This window comes from Cygnus olor, chromosome 26 (assembly GCF_009769625.2).
Source record: "Cygnus olor isolate bCygOlo1 chromosome 26, bCygOlo1.pri.v2, whole genome shotgun sequence".
In the NCBI taxonomy this organism is placed as follows: domain Eukaryota; kingdom Metazoa; phylum Chordata; class Aves; order Anseriformes; family Anatidae; genus Cygnus; species Cygnus olor.
The window spans coordinates 5,635,780-5,646,979 of record NC_049194.1 but is presented as its reverse complement, the minus strand read 5'-3'; the positions used below and the strand labels follow the sequence as shown (position 1 = coordinate 5,646,979).

The 11,200-nt window shown below is 61.3% G+C and overlaps 1 protein-coding gene across 3 annotated transcripts; it reads right to left on the bottom strand.

Moving 5' to 3' along the window:
• Positions 1–3,380: 3,380 nt before the first annotated feature.
• On the bottom strand, positions 3,381–9,911 carry ZNF414 (zinc finger protein 414). 3 transcript variants are annotated; one of them, XM_040537789.1, is made up of 9 exons: positions 9,767–9,911; positions 7,374–7,507; positions 6,772–6,873; positions 6,586–6,693; positions 6,210–6,315; positions 5,372–5,901; positions 4,887–4,937; positions 4,113–4,271; positions 3,381–3,783 (listed from the first exon to the last, which is right to left on the bottom strand). In XM_040537789.1, the coding sequence occupies exons 2-9, from the start codon at positions 7,441–7,443 to the stop codon at positions 3,707–3,709; spliced, it is 1,203 nt and encodes a 400-aa protein (XP_040393723.1). In that variant the 5' UTR covers positions 7,444–7,507; positions 9,767–9,911; the 3' UTR covers positions 3,381–3,706. The 3 variants fall into 3 exon arrangements, with proteins under 3 accessions (XP_040393723.1, XP_040393724.1, XP_040393725.1); XM_040537790.1 differs by lacking the exon at positions 9,767–9,911 and adding an exon at positions 8,606–9,313; XM_040537791.1 differs by lacking the exon at positions 4,887–4,937.
• Positions 9,912–11,200: the final 1,289 nt, after the last annotated feature.

Below are 11,200 nucleotides of genomic sequence, written 5' to 3'. Positions count from 1 at the left end.
TTTGCTATCTGCATGCCCTCAGACCTGCTTTCTGAAGACGCTTGAGCCATCTTGAGCAGTGGGTGCAAATCTGGTTCATCTGAATGGACTCTAAGCAAATGATCACTGAGGTCTCTCTGATCAGAAAAAAATGGTGATGTGATCTCTGGAGATGCTTGAAGATACTTTAGTGCTGGGGATGTGGGGTGTGCCTGGGGTCTTGGGTGGGGGGGTTGACTGCTTACAAGACCCTGGTACCTCTGGTGATGCACCTTGCAGTAGCCCTGTACTTGCTTTCCTATTTTTTTTATAAACTGGAATATTTTTCCTGATGGCCACCTAGTAACTTCCACTTGCATGCCCAAGTAGGGCTGATCTGTGGCTGTGAGCCTCTGCTGTGATGAGGTTTCTCATCACCATTAGCAGCCTTTAGGAAGAGATAGGAAATAGCAGGTTTAGGGATACTGCACTTCTGTCAAACTCCATTTCGCACTGTACAGAACATGTTCAACCAGTATCACTGTGATGCACCTAACTCGGCGTTCCCCGGGAGACCGTGTTAGCCTATATATTCTCAGGGTCCTTCTGCTAGCCAGTAACAGCTCTGGACAGTTGCCTCAGCGCTAGCCTGGTGTATGCGTCCTCCTCCTTTTTCCTTTTCAGCGTGAAGAGAAGTGCGTTGCTCAGAAGTCCAGCTCGTTCCCATTCAGGCTATTTGCGCACTGCAGGAGCGCAGACAGCGCTGTGGACCGCGTCTCCCTCTGACCTGGGGTGTCTGGAGCAGGGAAGGGGAGGAGGGGGGCTGAAATTGGCCAGGGGTAACTCTCCACTGCAGGGTCTTTGGCCCTTCCTTCCTCTGCCTCGAGGTGTTCAGATGGCACAGCTGATAGCTTCTGGAGAGACCTGGCCCCGTGGCCTCCAGGGATGGGAACCGCTGGGTGCTGGGACAGCGGTGCTCGGGTGGGGCAGCCGCTGCTCCTCCGGGAGGAGCATGGTGCCAGGGCTCGGGGGGCACTGGTGCTGCATGGAGCTCCTGGTTGTTGCTTGGGGCAGTCTGTCAGCACCCAGCACTCAGGTGAGGTTCACAGCGGTTCCTTCAGGAGCGGTGTGTGTTGCAGCACATCTGAGTCTCTGTTGCTTTGTTCTGTTCTTGCTGTTGTCTCTTGCATTGTACAGTAGCTGTAACCATTCGGAGAAGAACTACTCCTGTAAAATGCAAACTGAGTAACTTATAAATGTTAAAGGAATTTAAAAAAAATTCAGAGCAGCAGTTACTTCTAATTTTTCCCTGCATTTTTAGCAGATTGTATGGATTTTATATTAGCCTAGTAACTGTCAGGTTTTGATTGGTCAGACTAGTCCCAGAAATAAGGATCTCCGGCCCTTTTGTATCTTTTGTTACAAAATTTGGATAAAACTTTTAATAAAGATTTCAGTTTTTAAAAATCCATTGCAATGAATGTTGTCTTCACTGCCCCTGCTCTAGGAACACCAGAGCTGCAAGCAGCCTGCAGAAGCCCTGTGCTGGAAGTTCTGGGGTGGTTTTTCTTGAGCAGCTGGATCTCTTCAGGAGTGGTGACTGTCCTGTTCACTCAGGCATGGCCTTTTCTTGCTCTGAGCCCCAGCTGAGTGGATTCTTGTTAAGTGCAGCTTGTCTGTTCTTGCTCTGCAGGGCTGGCTTAGGCATGCCAGGGCTCTTTGTGGGGTGGTGGTGGGGATGGGGGCTTTGGGGTGGGGAGAACTGCACTGGGGAGGAGGGATGTGGATCAGCCTGATATGGAGGGGTCCTTGCATGAATGTGGGGGCTGTGTGGGGATGATGCAGCCTTCGCTCTGTTGTGCTGCTCTTGGAAATGGCCACAGCAAGGTTCATGGGTAGCTGCAAGAGCTGTTTCTTGGGGAACCAGGTAAGTGTGTGTCTGCTCTTCTGATCTGTATGGAAAGTCTGCTTAAATGCTGAGAAGTCTTAGTTTTAAGACATCTTTAATCTTCAGTTCTGCTGGATGCTCAGCTCTGCTGGGGACAGGGCTCACAGTTCCAGGGTGGTGCAGGGTGAGGAGGGGGTGGGTGAGCAGCCCCAGTACTGGGTTTTAGTGGGGGGCACCCAAACCCTGCCCTCAAGCAGGGAGCTGCTGGAGGGTTCAGGGGGGCTGATGTGTGAGCTGTGCACTGCTCCCTGGGGGCTGGAGGTGTCCTTTGCATTGCTGTGGTCCTGGCCTGGCTCCGGTGAGCTGCTGCTGTGCCAGATCTGTGCAGACACGGACTTCACCTCAGGCTCTTTGCAAGATTACGGTGCCCAGAACCTTGCTCTGGGGCCAGTGTGAGGAGCTGCGTGGAGAAGCAGAGCTCCAGCTGCAGGGCTGGTTGTGCAGAGACCCCTTTCTGCTGCTGCTCAGCACCCTCCAGAGTGGGGGCTGCCCCTTTCTACTACAGGCACAACCCCTGCTGGGGCTGCTCCCCTTGCCTCGCTTGCCTTTCCCTGCTCAGAGGTGGGCGTGCTGGAGCTCTGTCCTGCGGGCAGAGCTGTACAGGGGGAGGTGGGAGCATGCACCCCCCCCCCAACAGCACCTGTGTAATGGGGCCAATGTGCTTGGGAAAGTGCAGCCCCAGCTGTGCTGCAGGAACCCCATATGTGCATCCCACCACAGCTGCTGTGTGCAGTTGGGGGGGGCCCTGGGGGGGGGGGTCTCCTGCAGGGGGGGCAAGCAGGCTGAAGCCATCACTTGCAGCAACTCCAGCCCCTTGGAGCAGAGCTCGGTGGGTGAAGGAGGGACCTGGGGCTCCTTGCAGCCCTCCCTGGGTGGGGTGCACGGGAGCTGAGCTAGAGGGAATGGTGCAGTGCCATGGGGCTGGGCTGGATGCTCCCCCTGCTCCAGGGCTGCTGGCACTGCTATTTTAGGCTCTTCTTCCCTGTTGTACTTCAGGCACTTACACCCCTGGTACCAGCAGTCCGGGGTGGGTGCATGCATCCCCTGGGGCTGCATCCAGACAGTGCTGATGCAAGGGGCAGGGCTACCTTGTTCCAGCCCAAGGAAATCAAAATCCCTGTACATCTTCCCCCTCCCTGGGTGCTGCAGGGCTCCCAGCCAGGCAGAAGGGTGGGGGCTGCCCCTAGACCTGCTTTGGTGCAAACCTTGCTGGGATGGTGCTGCCTCAGGAGCCCTGTAGGGTTTGGGACCTGTTGACAAGGGGATACAGGGACCCCCTGTTCCTCCCCCCAACCCCACACCTTCTCCTCCCTCCCTCTGTCTTGGGACCCACTGGGGGAGCCCTGCCCTCCCTGTTCCCCATCTCCTTGTGTTTTTTTTTTTTTGGGGGGGGGGGGGGGCTCCTTAGGACTGGCACAGCTTTGCCCATTGCCCCCCCACCACGTGGCCCCACAGAGGCTCTCCCAGCCACTGCTCCTGTACACTTCCCATTTATTAACTTCCAGGCCTCGTTTCAGATAAGTCCACCACCTCTAGAGCATCCACCAGGCTCCCCCTGAGCTGCTGGGGCAATGAAAAACCTTTAGGAGAGGGAGGGACACGCAGGGTCCAGGGGCTTAGCGTTTCCAAAAATAAAAGGGAGAGGGGAGTAGAAAGTCAAGAAAACAAAGGTTGTCCCCCCTCTGCCACCCCACGCTGGGGCGATGCTTCCAGTGTCCCTGTCCCAGTGCAGTGGCATGGGGTCTGCGGTGCGCTTTGCCCAGCCAGGGTGTGGGGGCTCCCCAATGGGGGCCAGGCCCCTCAGAGCTGCGAGTACAGGGAGTTCTCCATCTCCGGCGTCAGCTTCGAGTGGAAGGAGGCGAGGCCCACTCCGAAATCTGGAGGGAGAGGGAAGAGAGCTGTCAGGGCTGGGGCTGAGCTCCTGGGATAGGGCAGGGGGCATGCAGCCCCCCTGGGGCATTGCTGGGGGTCAGGGGCACATCGCACCCCGGGCATGCTGCCCACTGCAGCGGTCACACGGGGGCAGGCAGTGGGGCTGTGCCCACTGATGCCTTCTTTCCCCCAAATCAGGGGAAAATGAGCTCAATTCAGGATCCACAGTGCACAGAGCTGCTCGAGCCTATATAAAGAGAGCATGTGGGCACTTGGGGGGGGGGACCCCCCCCCCCGCATCCTCCCTGTTCCCCCCCCCCTCCCAAGGCCGTACCCACATCCGCGTCCAGGCGCCCGGGTGGCTGCAGGTTCTTGCGGTGGTCCTCGATGTGCAGCGTCATCTCCTCCCGCGAGGCGGTGGAGTAGGGGCACTGCATGCAGGTGTAGCGGCCCCGCGTGTGCTCCCACACGATGCGGCTGTTGGAGGCGTGCCCTGCAAGGGTGGGCAAGGAGGGAAGCACAGCGCTCGCTGGGGAGCCCCCGGGGGTGGGAGCCCCATGCAGAGCGGGATTTGGGAGGGGTGGAAGCCCCTGCTCCCAGCCCTGCATACACATGGGGTCCCCTCTGTGCTGGGGGGGGGGGACCCCAAGGCTGGGCGTAGAGCTGGCTGTGGGCATTGTGCGAGGCTGTGCCGCTCGGACCCCCTTTGCCCATCGCCTCTGCACCTGCAGAGCAAAAGCAGGTGGTTTCCAGCTTGGCCACAGGGGACCGGGAAAATGGGGGGGGCCTTTTGAGTCCAAGCAGCAGCTGCACCCCCAGTTTGTGCTGCCGATACAACCAGGCTCAGCAGCAACTTGGGGGTGTGTGTGTGTGTGTGTGTGTGTGTGTGTGCAGCCAGTGACCCCCCCCCCCCGGTCTCCAAGCCTACGTGGGGAGCAGCTCCTCTGTGGAGGGCTCCCAAAAACAAGGGTGCCCGCCCTCCCCGCTGTGCTCCGGGGAGCATCACAGCCCCCAAGGGGCCTCTCCCGTCCCCTGTGCCCCCCTTCCTTCCCCCCCCCCACCCCCTCAGTGACAGAAAGCAGCCCCCAACCAGCAGTGCCAAACTAACCTGCGGTCACTCCTGAGCCAAAGCATGGGAGGAGTGGGCTGACACTCACACCTGCGGAGGGAATCGAGGGGCAAGACAAGCATTAGGTCTTCCCCTCCCTGGTGGGGAGGGAATGTTGGGGGGGGGGGGGGCAGGCGTGGCCCGGCCCCTGCCTCGCGCCCCAGGACACCGGGGAGCAGCAGCAGGGCTGGGAAAATTTGGAGGTTGGTTATTTATTATTATTTTTTTTGCTTTCATTTTTTCCAATCGAGCATCTCTTTAGGTGGGAGAGGTGGGGAGCAGAGGTGGGATGGGGCAAGGGGTGGCTGGGGTGGGGTGAGGGGAGCCCAGAGAGGGACTGGGGGGGCTCTGGGCTGCAGTGGCTCTGGGCTGGGGGGTTGTAGAGGGGGAGGGATCCTCGCTGGCCGTCAGTGGGTCCGCATCCAGGAGCTGCTGGTCAAGGCGGGAGCAGAAGAAGGTTTGCCCTAATGGCTGCCCGCGCTCACCTTGGCTTTTCTTCCAGACGGCGTTGGAGACAGGGGAGCCGTGGCTGGGCACGAAGGGCCGCAAGCGGGGCTGCGCCGGGGGCGGAGGTAAACCGTAGGGCGACGGGTGCACGTAGGACAGGAACGGCACCGAGGAGGGGGGCGGCCCCGAGAACCGAGTCAAGGATGATGGCCCGAAAAGGTTGGGCTCCAGCAGCGGGAAGGGGTGGGGGGCCGGCGAGACGAGCGGCATCGCCTCCAGCGAGCTGGGCAGCTCGGGCAGGCTGGCAGGCAGCGTGGCAGGCGCCGCCGGGGCAGTGTCCGCGCCGGGGAGGATGGCTTCTTTCTCTGTGTGCCGGATAATGCTCGGGAGCTTGGGCAGCCCCTCGGCTGCCTTGGCCGGGGGCTCCTTCTCCAGGGCAGAGGTAGCAGGCAGGACAGGCTTCTCGGCTTTTTGGGGTGGTGCGGGGCTGCCAGCGCGGTCAGAGCAGACGTGGAGGTGCTTGAAGAGGGAGCGGTGAGTGCGGAAGCGCAGCAGGCAGTTCTCACACCTGCGGGGTTGGCAGGCAGCGTCAGCGCCAGCAAAATTCCCACCCACAGCCCCAGGAGCAGCATCCCCCCTGCCCCACGGCACGTGGACCCCTCCTGGGGGCTGCCCCGCAATGGGGGGGGGAAGGAGGCCGAGGCTGAAAAGGGGGTGTACTGGGCGCTTGGGGATGTCTGGGTGCTGCAGCATGTCCCCAGATGGGATGTGGTGTGGGGCCATGTGCTTGCCTGTCCAGTACCTGCGAGGGCTCTGCAGGGAGGTGGCAGAGCTGTGCAGGATGGGGATGGGAACCGGGACGGGGTGGGGACTCACTTGAAGTAGCGGTTTGGCTTGTAGTGCACCTTCATGTGGGCCATGAGGTCCTGCATGCTGGGGAAGGTCTCCATGCAGCCCAGCGTGGGGCACTGGAAGGTTTTGCCTGCAAAAAGAGATGGGGCAGAGTCAGCACAGCCCCAGCCACACTGCACCCCCTGTGGCAGTGGGGGGACCCACGAACATGTCCCTGTTCCCTCCCGTGCTCTCCCCACAGCTGGCTGGGGCAATGCAGCATCTCCCAGGGGTGCAGGCACCTTGAGGGCATCTTGCGCAGCGAGCCCCAGCTTCAAACCTTGCTTTTTCCCCCTCCCATCCAAACAAAGAGCACCCTGGAGCAATCACGGGGCCTCCCGGTGCCCACCATCCCCCTTACCCTCAAGGGATTGCGTGGGTCTGTAGTGGACCTTCAGGTGGTCCATCAGCTCCTGCATGCTGGGGAAGGCCAGTTTGCAGCCGTAGCTGGAGCAGGTGTAGTGCTTCCCTGGAAGGAGACACAGCATTGGCCTCGGCCATCACCCAGCTGTCACCCGCGGCGTCGCCCCCACCGTGCTCAGCTCACCTGAGGCCGGCCTGCGCTTCAGCAGCCGCAGGTCCTGCGCGGGGGCTCCTCCACTCCCCACTGCCGGCATGGGGCCGCCAGGCAGAGCCGCTTCGCTGCAGCCTGTGGGGGAGAGGCTGTCAGGCAGCTGACGCGAGTGCCCTGTGCAGCCGCCATGCACCCACGACCCTCGGCCCCCAGCCCCAAGCCTTGGAGCTGGGTGGGATTCAGGTGGTTTGGGGCCGTAACTGCATGCCGAAATGCAGCTGTGTGGTTGGACACAGGTTTCTGTTGCAAAGGTGCCGGTTCCAGTGCCCTCGTTCCTACCCTGCACAAACGGATACCTTACATGGCTCAGTCAGTTTGGGGCTTTGGGGGGAGGTCTGGCTTCCTGGAGGGTGGTTCAACACAGGAGACACATGCTCAGAGTGCTCCTTGCTGGATGCTGCCTGCCTGGATCCACCCACTGGGGGCCTTCGGAGGGGAGCGTGGGGCCACGGCACCCACATGGAGGCCACCAGCAGCCCCTCTAGTGTCACAGCTGGCCACCGCCTCTAGGAGCTGCAGCAAATGGGACCCCACAGCAGCCAGAGCAAAGGCCTTTTGCCTCCTGAGGGACTCACCTGCCCCTTCTCCAGCATATTTACCCCCCAGAGAGAAGGGGGGCAGAGCCTCGTCCTTCTCTGTCTTCATGGCCCGGCTGGTGGCGTGCACGAGGCCAGGGGCTTGCCGCCAATGGCGTCTTCTCTAGGCGATGCTGCACCCAATGCAAGGGACAGAGGTTAGAGCCCACCAGGGAGCGACGCCAACAGCCACCACTTCCTCTCCCCCCTCGGTGCCTGTGGTGCTCCTGCCTCAAAGGGGCTTTGTGAGGAGAGAGGCTGCCAACACGGCCCCTCCACGGGCGGCAGCTGTCGAGCACTGAAGCCAGAGCCATCACCATCCCTCCCCACCTCTCACCCTTGGGTAATGCCAAGCCCTGCTCTCTGCTCCCACTGCATGACCAGGAACATGGCGGCAGGGCCCAAGGCCTGGCTGATGGGCTCCTGGGGGCGATTCCTTCACGAACATTACAGCAGATGGTCCCCAAAACCAAACTGGCTTGGCCTTACAGGCCCGTGGCACCAGCCTTGGCCACGCAAGAGCCAAACGATAGCTCTCAGCAAAAAACATCTGAAATCTCCACGACAGAGACCAGCACACCCATATCTGTGCTGCCCTGCTCACAGCTGGATGTGCCAACTAGCATCTGCTCTTAGAGGCATTTTCTCAGCTCTTCTGGAGAAAATCATATTTAAACATATTGTTGGGGCGTTGTGGAATTGCAAACCCTATTGGGAAGCACATCCAAGAGGGATGGCAGGAAGGTCACAGCCAAGCTGTAACACCTAAAGACACTGCTGGGTTTGGTGCTGGAGCCCCCGAGGAGAGCAGGAGCCATGCCCCAGAAGCTGGCAGCCCCGGTACGCCACAGCTTCCCCAGAATACTTTCATTATTTTTTGAAAAAATGCATGTTTTCAAGGAGCTGTATGTGAGGAGCTGCATGGAGGCGCTGAGCAAGAAGACTCAGCCCTGCCTCAACAGTTTTAATGCTTTCTCCCCCAAAAGATTCTTGCTATCATTTTTTCCCAGCAAAACAGAGTTTCCCCTTCCTGATTAATTAAAAAAGCAAGTTAACCCCAAACAAAGCCATAGGCCTGGGGCGGCCGGAGGAATAACCGAGCGGAGAGGGATCTCCTCGACATCACACCCCTTGCAGCAGAGGTGGCCCCATGACATTGCTGCACACTCGGCCCCAGGCCCTGGATTTCGGGGAGCTGGTGGCACCTGCATCGTTTTGCTGCCATTTCTCACCTCCTGTGGGATGGTGTCCGACACAACAGGGCACTTTTCGCTCTGTTTTGCAGCCCTGAATGCGATGCCCCGAGCCAAGCACTGCTGACCTGCTGCTGCCTCCATCCCTGATGACCCCACACGGCCACTGCAGCTGTGACCCCCCCAGATCCAGTGCAAACCCTGCCCTGGAAACCCAAATCCTGGAGCCACTGCAAACCCAGTGCCACTTTTCACTGGGTTTTCCTGCTGCAGGGTCAGGCTCCCCGAAGCCTGCTGGAACCCACTCCTCCAGCTCCTGTGGGACCCCAGAAAAATCCCTTGTCGGGGGCCAAGGGGGTGAGCAGGGGGTTTGTCACCTGGAGCAGCCTCCAGTGCCGATTCAGTTAATAATTAATAAAGATCATCTCCCTCAAGTGAACAAGAGGGTTTACGCATATTGGCATGCACAGAAGAGGTTCACAAATCCACCCGGGGAGATAAACGGGACAAATAATCCCTTCTGAGCATCTCCGCACGATGGCCAGAGACTTCCTACAGCAGCTCCTCGGTGTGGGAGAGGAGACAAAAGGCTGGGAACAAGGGGCTCACGCGGCCGCTCCGCTGGGAGATGACAGCTGAGCGAGCGCAGGGACCCCCTGGTTCTGGGGGGGGCCCTCGGCTCCCCGCCCCATGGTGAGCACCCCCACGGCTGGCAGCCCCCCCACGGCTAGTGGCTCCCGTCTGCAATATGCCAGTGGCTACTAGCCCCTGTGGCCGGTAGCACCCCCCCCCAGCCCCCCCTCCCCCCAAAGACCCCTAGTATTTTGAGCAGCACCCCAATGATAATGCACCTACGGCTACTAGCCCCCGTGGCTGGTAGCCCCCATCTGCCCCCCCCTCCCCCCCAACAATAGAGCTGTGGCCAGCAGCCCCCGCGGCCAGTAGTCCCGCGGGACAACGCAGCCCTGGCATCCCCACGGGCTGAGCCCCCTCCCCTCCGAACCTGGTCCCCCCCCTCCTTTGGGGGGGGGCGCACGGCTTCACACCCCCACCCCCCCCGGCCCCTCCTCACCTCCGAGCTCCGCGCACAGCCCCGCTGTCGCCCCCCCGGAGCCCTGGGGTCGTGTGTCCCCCTGTCCCCCCCCCAAAAAAAAAAAAAATTGTGTCGCCCCCCCCCCCCTCCCCCAGGGCCGCACGTACCGGAGCTGCGGGGGGGGCCGGAGCCGCCCGGGGCGCGCATCAGCGGCGGCGCGGCCGCGGGGCCATTTTCTGCGCGGAGCTGTCGCGAGAGCCGGGGGGGGGGGGGGGAGAGGACGAGGAGGAGGAGGAGGAGGAGGAGGAGGAAGAAGAGAAGGGAGGGGAGGAAGAAGAGAGGCGGAAGGGGGAGAGGGGGACGCTAGCGGGGGGGGCATCCTGGACCCGCCCCGGTGTCGTCGTCTTCCCCCAGATCCCGGTTCATGAGGTGGGGGGGTCGTGGTTCGCGATGCTGGAGCATCCCCGGGGGTGGGCGGGAGCTCGGGGCTTCGTGGTCCTCTCAGAGCATCCTGAGCCTCATGGGGAACACTGTGACCTTTGGAGACATCCCCCCCCACCCCCCCGCCCGTCTGAGGTCTCCTTCGGAGCACCCCAAGTTCCTTGGAGCAGCAGCACCCCCCTTGCACAACCCCAGCTCTTGGGGTGCTGCCCCCCCCACCCCCGGCCCCAAGGCAGGGTTGAAGGGTGCAGGAAGGAGATTCCTCCAGCAGCAGTTTCCAAAGCCATTTTTATTCAGTCAGATGAAAGCAGAGGCTCTCGCTGCTCCCACCCCCCCCCCTTCCCCGACCTTCCTCCCCCCCCCCAATGCCCTTCCCAAGCTCAGCAGTGCAAGGACTCTAAAACTGCATTTACAGGGAAAAAAAAAAAAAAAAAAAAAGAAAAATCCCCCCAAGGCCCGCACGGGCTGTGAAAACCCATCACAAGGGGGCAAAGCCACGAGGCTGAGACACCCGGAGCTGCCCCGGCTCCTGTTCCTCTGCCCCCCAGCCCCGTGTGTGCCCCCCCGGCCTCCCAGCCCCACATTTCCCCCTTCCCTCCCCAGGCCCGGAGCGCATCGCCACGTGAGGCTGCGCAGGACTTCATTTCCCAGCAGCCTTTTGCTTGGCTTCCCCCCCACCCTGGTGGGCATAGGGTCCCCTGAGCTCCCCCTATATGTGTGTGCCCCCTCCGTCCATCTCTTGGGCAGGGGCTCTGCCCACCCGCGGTCAGCGGGGGCTGCAGGGAGGGAGGAAGAGGAGGGACGGGTGGCAAGGCCAAGGGCTGCAGCGGGATGGCGTCACTTCCTCCGGCCATCCTGGGGGGGGTGACAGGGATTGGTGGCAGGGGGGGGGGGGACGAGACACTGACCCCTGCTTATCTCCGCAGCCAGAGCATGGCGGGGGTCCCCAGCACCACGGGGCACAGGCAAGGACAGGCCCCGATGTGTTGGTGCCATTTGTCCCTCTCCCCGCTGCAAACCTCACGCACCCTCGGTGGGAAAAAGCCCCCACTCAAAGCCCCACCCCCAGTGCCCCAGGGCAGGGAACATCACCCCAAGGGGGTGTGCTCGGGGTCACCTCAGGGTGGCTGTGGCCGCGGGTGAGACCCCCCTGCCTGTGA

What these genes read in the sequence shown, in the direction of transcription:
- ZNF414 (XM_040537789.1), bottom strand. Translation starts at nt 7,443, where the DNA reads ATGAAGACAGAGAAGGACGAGGCTCTGCCCCCCTTCTCTCTGGGGGGT. An exon ending in CGTCTGGAAGAAAAGCCAAG is followed by an intron (nt 4,938 to 5,371) that starts GTGAGCGCGGGC and finishes TTCCCTCCGCAG; the next exon opens with GTGTGAGTGTCAGCCCACTC. An exon ending in GCGCCTGGACGCGGATGTGG is followed by an intron (nt 3,784 to 4,112) that starts GTACGGCCTTGG and finishes CTCTCCCTCCAG; the next exon opens with ATTTCGGAGTGGGCCTCGCC.